Here is a 10812-nt window from a genome sequence, read left to right as displayed (position 1 = left end):
CGCAAGAAATACATAAAATAACCAATAACTTAGAATAAACGTTGAGACCACTTACTCACACAGACAGGCCTATCATGCACGTACTTACCCATTAGCTTATCTTTAACACCAACAACACAGAAGAAGGAACAGAGGCAGTAATGTTCTGTTATTAACAGGTCACAATAGCAAGAGGACGGTTTTCCGCTTAGCTTAGCTAACTTGGCTAGGGTACTCTTGTACCACCTAGACTAATAGCCTACCACTCACCCTCTCCAGGCTATATTGAGATGCTAAGTTCGTGCGGTGTCTCAGCCTGATGCTATGTTGAGCTTGATTTTATGTATAATTTATACGTACGCTTAGTGAGATATATCTCCCCCATTGAGATTAAGGATTTTAGTCTATAAATTCTTATAAATAAAATGTGCACTGTTTTCGGAGCCACACCAATGTTATACTATGCCGGTTTCTCAGTTTGCACCAGCTGTTGTGGCAGTGCAAACCTGCTTGTTTAACCTATGCACAATTAAAATAAAGAATTAAAAAATAAAAAACACAGCATTTTCTCAAAAACAGCAAATTTCAGCTGCATGGTTAAGGGGACAGGGACACTGCACCCAAACTACTTCAATAAGATGAAGTGGCCTGGGTGCCTATAGTGTCCATTTAGCTAACTGTTCACGAGATGGAAGAAGAGGTAGAGGTATTCACTGAGTCCCCTGGCAAAGGTAAGGAGGAGGGGGCAAAAAATATTACACAACATTCAATATCCCCTCGAATAAAACATTTGCACCTCCCACAAACAGCCTTCCGATCCACACGCATAACCTCCCCACCCACACAAAATGCAACCCTCAAACACAAAAAAAACATTTCCACGTACAGTTTCTCCATACACTACCCAACCTCGCAACATTTCAAATGGACAAAGAGGGATACTTTAATATTAGGGGTGTGACTAGGGGCGATGCTGTTCCGAGAAATTTTCGGTGACTTATTAAAAACACTTTATGCAACTAAATTGTAATTTAGAAGTACAATATATGTTATTTAGGCAGACTTATTGCCAAACAAATTTATTGTATTTTATTATTGCTGTGGAGCTCTGTTATAAACTCAGACAGAGCAACAATATGGAGCTCCTACAAAAGAAGGACATTATGATAGAAAAGAGGGACAGAGGGATTTGGGCCCACAATAAGGACTGTCCCGCCTAAATAGGGCTGCTTGGGAGGTATGCATCCCCAACACACAGCCTTCTAACATACAAAATACACACAGCTACCCCACAACATCCCCCCCCCCACACACACACAGATACCACACACCCCACAACATTCCCATACACACACACAACAAATACACAGCAACCCCACAACATTCCCATACACACACACAACAAATACACAGCTAACCCACAACATTCCCATACACACACAACAAATACACAGCAACCCCACAACATTCCCATACACACACACAACAAATACACAGCTAACCCACAACATTCCCATACACACACAACAAATACACAGCAACCCCACAACATTCCCATACACACACACAACAAATACACAGCTAACCCACAACATTTCCATATACACACACACACACACCAAATACACTTCACACAACATTCCCATATACACACACACACACAACAAATACACTCCACACAACATTCCCATATACACACACACACACAACAAATATACTCCACACAACATTCCCATATACACACACACACCAAATACACTCCACACAACATTCCCATATACACACACACACACAACAAATATACTCCACACAACATTCCCATATACATACACACACACACACACACACACACAAAACACACACTCCAGCCTCCCCACACAAACACTAGGATTGCATTCAGTGTGGACACTGCGGCATCTGCTGGCTGTTTCGGGAATTACAACGCCAGTCTTACAAGACAAGTAAAACAGGAACTACATTTCCGACAATGCTTTGCGGCGGGTGTGGCTGTAAGCTCAGGTTCCCGGATGTTAGGGCTGTAAGGAACTTCCCACGGCCGGTACAGGAAGTGAAGCGGCGCGAGTCAGACCAGGAAGTGGCTGGGAGGCGGTAAGCGAGAGCTCTGGGGTCCCTCAGACGGTGGGGGAGAGTCCATGAGATTTATGGCCAATGGACAATGTATGGGGGGGCTGGGGGGCGGGGGTCACCTGGAGCTCACTGTATACACAGAGCAGATAATGGGGGGGCTCAGTGATAATGAGGGGGGGGGGGGGTCGGTCAGTGATAAAGGGGGGGTCGGTCAGTGATAAAGGGGGGGTCGGTCAGTGATAAAGGGGGGGTCGGTCAGTGATAAAGGGGGGGTCGGTCAGTGATAAAGGGGGGGTCGGTCAGTGATAATATGTGGGGGGCTCAGTGATAATGAGGGGGGGGTCGGTCAGTGATAAAGGGGGGGTCGGTCAGTGATAATATGGGGGGGGGTCAGTGATAATATGGGGGGGGGGTCAGTGATAATATGGGGGGGTCAGTGATAATATGGGGGGGTCAGTGATAATTGGGGGGGGGGGGGGTCAGTGATAATATTGGGGGGGGTCAGTGATAATATGGGGGGGGGTCAGTGATAATATGGGGGGGCCGGTCAGTGATAATGGAGGGGGGGCTGAGTGATAATGGAGGGGGGGCTGAGTGATAATGGAGGGGGGGCTGAGTGATAATGGAGGGGGGGCTGAGTGATAATGGAGGGGGGCTGAGTGATAATGGGGGGGGGGGGGGGGGATTTAACAAAGGGTCCAGGGTGCAGAAAATCAATGCTCCCCAATTTTCTATGTGTGTGGTTTTTTTTTTGGTTTTTTTTATCATTAACCCCCTCTGACTCATCCCCATAGGCAGCAAAGAATTATGGTTTGGGAATTTTTCTGTATGGTCCTGGGAGGGAGGGGGGAGGGAGATTTAATTAGTTTGATCATATCTCCTGATATACTATTCTTGGGGCCTTATGTATAGCTGCATGTACATAATTTCTTTCACTTAATTTGAATTACTCTGCGAGCTGTAAACAAAGATTGTTCTTATCCCCCCCCACACACATACACCCTCAAGATTCAGAGCTTATCTCCCCCCTCAAGATTCAGAGCTTATCTCCCCCCCTCAAGATTCAGAGCTTATCTCCCCCCCTCAAGATTCAGAGCTTATCTCCCCCCCTCAAGATTCAGAGCTTATCTCCCCCCCTCAAGATTCAGAGCTTATCTCCCCCCCTCAAGATTCAGAGCTTATCTCCCCCCCTCAAGATTCAGAGCTTATCTCCCCCCCTCAAGATTCAGAGCTTATCTCCCCCCCTCAAGATTCAGAGCTTATCTCCCCCCCTCAAGATTCAGAGCTTATCTCCCCCCCTCAAGATTCAGAGCTTATCTCCCCCCCTCAAGATTCAGAGCTTATCTCCCCCCCTCAAGATTCAGAGCTTATCTCCCCCCCTCAAGATTCAGAGCTTATCTCCCCCCCTCAAGATTCAGAGCTTATCTCCCCCCCTCAAGATTCAGAGCTTATCTCCCCCCCTCAAGATTCAGAGCTTATCTCCCCCCCTCAAGATTCAGAGCTTATCTCCCCCCCTCAAGATTCAGAGCTTATCTCCCCCCCTCAAGATTCAGAGCTTATCTCCCCCCCTCAAGATTCAGAGCTTATCTCCCCCCCTCAAGATTCAGAGCTTATCTCCCCCCCTCAAGATTCAGAGCTTATCTCCCCCCCTCAAGATTCAGAGCTTATCTCCCCCCCTCAAGATTCAGAGCTTATCTCCCCCCCTCAAGATTCAGAGCTTATCTCCCCCCCTCAAGATTCAGAGCTTATCTCCCCCCCTCAAGATTCAGAGCTTATCTCCCCCCCTCAAGATTCAGAGCTTATCTCCCCCCCTCAAGATTCAGAGCTTATCTCCCCCCCTCAAGATTCAGAGCTTATCTCCCCCCCTCAAGATTCAGAGCTTATCTCCCCCCTCAAGATTCAGAGCTTATCTCCCCCCCTCAAGATTCAGAGCTTATCTCCCCCCCTCAAGATTCAGAGCTTATCTCCCCCCCTCAAGATTCAGAGCTTATCTCCCCCCCTCAAGATTCAGAGCTTATCTCCCCCCCTCAAGATTCAGAGCTTATCTCCCCCCCTCAAGATTCAGAGCTTATCTCCCCCCCTCAAGATTCAGAGCTTATCTCCCCCCCTCAAGATTCAGAGCTTATCTCCCCCCCTCAAGATTCAGAGCTTATCTCCCCCCCTCAAGATTCAGAGCTTATCTCCCCCCCTCAAGATTCAGAGCTTATCTCCCCCCCTCAAGATTCAGAGCTTATCTCCCCCCCTCAAGATTCAGAGCTTATCTCCCCCCTCAAGATTCAGAGCTTATCTCCCCCCTCAAGATTCAGAGCTTATCTCCCCCCTCAAGATTCAGAGCTTATCTCCCCCCTCAAGATTCAGAGCTTATCTCCCCCCTCAAGATTCAGAGCTTATCTCCCCCCTCAAGATTCAGAGCTTATCTCCCCCCTCAAGATTCAGAGCTTATCTCCCCCCTCAAGATTCAGAGCTTATCTCCCCCCCCCACCCTCAAGATTCAGAGCTTATCTCCCCCCCCCACCCTCAAGATTCAGAGCTTATCCCCCCCCCACCCTCAAGATTCAGAGCTTATCCCCCCCCACCCCCAAGATTCAAAGTTTATCCCTTTCCCCCCACCCCCAAGATTCAAAGTTTATCCCTCCCCCCCCAACCCCCCCTACTCCCAAGAATCAGAGCTTAACCCAAAGTGGGAGATGTGTTAATGTAATTTAACAATATACCTAATGTATATTGCATGATAAGCTGGGGGGTGGGGTTTTACATTTGCACTGAAACTGCTTTTATTTTTGCAAGATAATCCAGGGCAGGCATGGGCATCCTTTGCACTCCAGATGTTTCCCAGCTGAGACTTTGCTAGGATAAGAGCATTATGGGAGATGTAGTCCACAACATCTGGAGTGCAACAATTGCCCACCCCTGCCCTAGGGGAACAACTCCATTCTTTTAAATGTTTATAATTCCTTGCATATAGGTCAAAAGCAAGTCTGTTTAGTTATTTATTGAGGATGATAAAATGACTACCACTGAGTAAAGTTAATGTCTTGACAGAAGTTACTGTTGCCACTTTGGTTGTTTTCCCAAACAGCTAGAATTTCCAGATTCTGTTGTGGTTACTAACCCAAAGTTCCACATTCTGACAGCGGTGAATGAATAATTATGTGACTTCCTCTGGCTGCGTGTAATTATTAAACGCTGGCAACTAAGACCATCTATAGCTTTTAAAATAGTATTATGGCCAGGGTTAAAGTTTCCATTAGCCATTGACGTGCGACAATTTAGCCGTGGCGAGTAGAAATTTATCCCGCTCTCTAAGCTTTACGTAGCAAGTAAGTTTTAAGCTCTGGCTAGTATCATAGTACCTGAAATGTTAAAGGAACACTATAGTGTCAGGAATACAAATGTGTATTTCTGACGGTATAGTGCTGGTGTGGCTGTTTAGGCATTTGGCCCCACTCCGATCACCCCAGAGAAGGTGACTTTACTCACTCTCACTCTTTGCTGGTGCTAGACCCACCTCCATGGTGGATGTCATCAATTTTGATTATCTCAACAAATCCAATGCTTTCACATAGGACAGTGTTGGGAGGCTATTGCGCATGCGCAGCAAAACGCAGTGCTGCAACAATCAGCATATCCTCATAGAGAGGCATTGAATATACGTTGTCTATGAAGAACTTGCAGTGTCTCCATGCAGAGCACGGAGACACTGAACGCTAATGCTGCACAGGCAGTGCTTACATTAAAAAGCCTGCAGGGACATACTATACACACCAGAGCCACTACATTAAGCTGTAATTGTTCTGGTGACTATAGTGTCCCTTTAAACCCTGTTATAACTACTCTGGAAAACATGCCAAAGCTTGCATGTCTACTCGCAGGTAATATAGCTTAAAGGAACACTCTGACATTAGACACTTGTTCCTAATGTTAGTGTTGTACTAGTAAGTGGAATTATTGACCCCTCCCCAGAAGCAACAAAATTAGGTTGTTTAAATCCACCTTTGACTGAGAATCATTACTGGTGACCTTCCAGGGAAGCATTGGGTGGCCAGTGCCCATGCGTGGCAGTCACTGTGCTTTTCCTTAGATAGCTTGACTTAAGGCGTCTGCATGCACGCTGAACGTCGGTCCTGCAAAGATTGCAGGACTGCAACCAGGAAACCCCTCTAGTGGCTGTCCGAGTGCCAGCCACTAGAGGTTCACTTGGGCAAAAATTTAAACACCTCTCTTGCTTTTTTTGAAAAGTCAGTGTTTACACTGCTGAAACTACAGAAACCGTCTCTTTGCACTAGAATCACTACATTAAGCTGTAGTGGTTCTGGTGTATGTAGTATCCCTTTAAAGGGGAACTCTAAGCACTAAAACAACTTTACTGTAAGCAGTTTTGGTGTATAGATCATGCCCTTGCAGTCTCACTGCTCTATTCCCTGCCTGTTGTGAGTTTAATTGCTATTTTATGCAGCGCTAGTCACTCACCCCTTAGCTGTGACTCACACCGCCTCAATACACACTTTTTAAATTTATTTTTCTGCTTGTCTTATTGCAAAGTGTCTTTAATTTCGAATTTCTTATCTCTTACTCTCATAATAGCCTACTATAGCCTGCAACAGCCTCCTGTGTATATTTGAAGTTTAATTACCAGCAGGAGACAAAAACTTCAAAAGTAAACACACTGTGCCTTTAAGATCTGTTTGAAAATAAAACCTTTTTTTTCCTGGAGGCCATGTGAGTCACAGCCAGGGGAGTGGTAGCTAGGACAGCATTAACATAAACAAATGTTTTTTAATTCCTAATTGACGTCAAACTATGCAGTGAAACAGTAGGAGCATGATCTATACACCAAAACTGCTTCAAATAAAGGGATACAAATCTGTGTTCCTAGTACTATAGTTCCTTCTGCATGGGGTAAACCTGTGTAGTCTCTTTAGCTAAAAATTGCCCAACCTGAAAGCTAGACTGACTGAACCTTATAATGATGTGAACAGATAATACATTTTTGTTCATATTACTAAGCCTGAAGCAGTCTTACTCTCCACTTGGACACCTCTAATTTCACCAGAGTTTGAGTCTGGAGTTAGTTCCCAGCTAGATCAATGGAAAGCTCTGTAAATGTGGCGACTATGACCTAAATGAATACATATTTGGGACATTAGAAAAGCTTTACCTGACATTCTAACCAGAACTCTGTGTCATGTTTATAAACAACTTCGGAATTAATGTGCAAAACCCAAATTCTACTGAATTTAAGTAAATATGGTCAAAAATTGCACAGCTATGAGTATAGCCAAAATGGCGCATGTTTCCAGATCAGAGATTTTACCCTCCATTTTGCCCTCTGGGATTTAATTCAATACAATTTTGGCGTTTAGTCAGTAACACTGTATTGCTTGTAAAGAGGATGATGTCTTGGTGTCTTAAGGTTTATGAAACCACAAAAAGGTTAACGAAACTATTGTCATTTGTTCACTGTTGTCACGTTTTGACATTTTATTTCCTTTCTTTTGCTTTTCACCATGAAATACAGTTTAACTTCATGAAGAATGCAGACCATCAAGTGCGTTGTAGTTGGTGATGGAGCAGTTGGAAAGACGTGCCTTCTTATCAGTTATACCACCAATGCCTTTCCAGAGGAGTACATCCCTACAGTATTTGACAATTACAGTGCTCAGATGACAGTGGACAGCAGAACGGTTAGCCTGAACCTATGGGACACTGCGGGCCAGGAAGAGTACGATCGCCTGCGTACTCTCTCCTATCCTCAGACCAACGTTTTTATCATATGCTTTTCTATTGGCAGTCCGTCTTCTCATGCCAACGTACGACACAAGTGGCACCCTGAAGTGTCCCATCATTGTCCTAATGTGCCAATATTACTTGTGGGTACCAAAAAAGATCTTCGGAATGATGCAGAAACCATAAAGAAGTTGAAAGAACAGAGCCTTGCTCCCACCACACATCAGCAAGGATCATCACTGGCAAAGCAGATAGGGGCGGTGAAATATCTTGAATGCTCTGCACTGCATCAGGAGGGGGTCAGAGTTGTATTTGAAGAAGCCGTTCGAGCAGTTTTATATCCCGTGACAAAGAAACACATCAAGAAGTGCGTCCTCCTATAGTGCTGTGTGCTGACCATAGAAATGTTGATTTTAAAGAAAATATATATATTGGTTTTTAGCACAAGATTTTCGGTGGTATCCCTTTTATCCTCAGCTTGCACTAACAGCTCGTAACTGGGTTGCGTGGAGTAGAATCATGCCGCTTATAGCTTTTCCTAAAATGAATATGGCAGCAAACTAACGCAATGTAGCAGTCAAGAGGAGAAGACACAAGATGCCACCATGTTCTTGGATACAAATCTCCTAGCTCTTACACACGCCAGCCTTGCACTTCTGACTGTAATTATCTGTGCATCCTTTTGCTTACCAGGGATTAACATCCTGCTATGAAAAATATCTTCAAATAATATTTTATACTTTTCTTACTTTTGCCACTATTAAAGCTTATCAGTGCAATTTTGAACATTTTTTTTCCATACCTGCAGAAAATTCTCCAAAAAGGAAAGGACTTGAAAGACTTTATTAAACAGATCAGCATTTTTTTTTTTTTCCTGTGTTGCTGGATTACAGATTTTGACTCCAGTAAATTCTGGTAAAACACTGTAACCGTAAGGGGGGGGGGGGGAGGTGTTTTTATCCCTTTGAGTGCATGAGGCCCCTGTCTCCTGCCTCTGGAATTAAAGGTTAAACGAGCTTCATATATCTCTGTATCACAGGTTAAACTCTTATTATTATAATTATTTTTATTTTACCGTAAAACTCAGGGCTGATAAATGTGGTTGTAAGACAGTTCTTATTTTCCTTGTGAAAATTAGAATGTGTTTAGAGAGAGGGGAGATCTATAATTAATCTACTATTCAAAGATAATTAAAACTATTTGTATTTAAGACATAAATATGCTAATTTTCTCCCAGATATTGATGAACATCAAAAGATGGTATTGCTTACTGTATTCTGTGCACCTACAGGGCTGTTTTGCCTAGTGCCATCTGTGTATACTGACATATAACTGTTACAATGCCACCTCTTTCTCGAATGATGCTAATGGCTCGAAGTTTGATTCGGCCATGTACATTGACATCCTTTTCAACTTGATATCTTTGGTTTCAGCCTGTGTTTTGGCATCGTATTAGCTGCGGAGCATTTGTCTCGAGTCTCGGGTGGATGGGACAGAACCATCCCAAAGCAGAATATAATTCTGCTGACGATTTAAGTCGGGAAATAAAGGAGGCTTCGATATGAAATGTCACTGTGGTCCAGCGCGACCAAACGTTCATACGTTTTAGGTATGGCATTCAAAGCATACTTTAAACGTACAGAGCAGAGACTGTGCTTCTCTTTGTGCTAATACTGCCTCTTAAATCTCTGTTCTCCAAAAATGATTTTTGTATATCACACGGTGACTTAAACACAATTATAAAGAGGCCATACATTTCAAAACAGAGTGACTTCATAGTATGCTAAAATCCATCCAAGTCAACATACTCTGCAAAGTACCTAAAAGTGCCTTTTGGGTTTGAAGATATGTACGTAAGACCTTTTTTATACCTTAATAAATACAGCAGTTTAATCAGCTGTGATATTTTATATTTTGCGCAAATACTGTACTCCATAATTAAATAATGGTACTTTCTAGTTAAATATCTGTTATTCTTCTTCCTTACCAAAGAGCAATCCACTAAGGATGTAGACCACAAATGCAGGAGTCATTCTTACCCAAGCCCCTCCTCCTCCTCTCACCTGCCCCTCTTTCAATAAGTTTCTCTGAAATATGAAAGCGCAGGGGTATTACACAACTGACGAGACGTACAATGTGAATAGGGCTTGTCAGAAGCTCTTCTATGTCTGTGAGTAAATGAAAGATTTAATGCCAGCACAATGTGTATTGTCTCCAGTGATTGAAAAACCACTCTAATGCTTTGGAAATTATAAAGCATTTTCTTTGATTTTTTTATCCTTTTTTTCAAATTTCAGGAATGTATATTTTATGCAGTTAAGAACTAAATTTTCTAATCTAACTCGTATCTCATGGTTCGATTTTCATATAACAATTATATTTATTTAAAGGACTCCTAATAAATGGTACTTTGAATACAGTCTCTTTAGATATTTGTTTCTCCTCTTATTTTCTATTTTTTGCAAACAGAAGCACTAACAACACTTGCTATTTTAAGGCAATTCAGATCTTTGGCTGGGCAAGGACATTCATCTAATAATTACATGATCCTTAAAGTGATGCTTCTTCTTTTACTGGTGACCTCTCCTCCCCCTCCGACATCTGCTCCCGAGTGGAGCCGCATGCACTGCCAGAGCCGCGCACACATTAAAAACGCCCATAGGAAAGCATTTCTCATGCTTTCCTATGGACGCTCTACGAGTTCAATGCAATTTTTGCATTAATCGTCGCAGAGGCGCCTCTAGCGGCTGTCAGGAAAGCAGCCACTAGAGGCTGGATTAACCCTGCTATGTTAACATAGCAGTATCTGAAGGGTTAAAACCTGGGGGACCTGGCAACCAGACCACTTTATTGAGCTGAAGTGGTCTGGATGACTATAGTAGTCCTTTAACACTTGGGCTTAGCATAAGATTGAGAACTGGATGTTGCAGAAGTACTCAGTTATTTATGGAAGAATATTCTCAGTTTATCAAATGTAGGGTTTTGCAATAAATGCGATATTAGCATTTGAATAGCCAC

The 10812-nt window shown here is 43.4% G+C and overlaps 1 protein-coding gene across 1 annotated transcript; it reads left to right on the top strand.

The window, feature by feature from the left end:
- The first annotated feature begins 2015 nt into the window (after positions 1–2015).
- On the top strand, positions 2016–10204 carry LOC134573187 (rho-related GTP-binding protein RhoG-like). Its single transcript, XM_063432746.1, has 2 exons — positions 2016–2088; positions 7586–10204. The coding sequence occupies exon 2, from the start codon at positions 7602–7604 to the stop codon at positions 8175–8177; it is 576 nt and encodes a 191-aa protein (XP_063288816.1). The 5' UTR covers positions 2016–2088; positions 7586–7601; the 3' UTR covers positions 8178–10204.
- Positions 10205–10812: the final 608 nt, after the last annotated feature.

This window comes from Pelobates fuscus, chromosome 9, assembly GCF_036172605.1.
Source record: "Pelobates fuscus isolate aPelFus1 chromosome 9, aPelFus1.pri, whole genome shotgun sequence".
Taxonomy (NCBI): Eukaryota; Metazoa; Chordata; class Amphibia; order Anura; family Pelobatidae; genus Pelobates; species Pelobates fuscus.
This window is presented reverse-complemented; position numbering and strand designations above follow the sequence as displayed.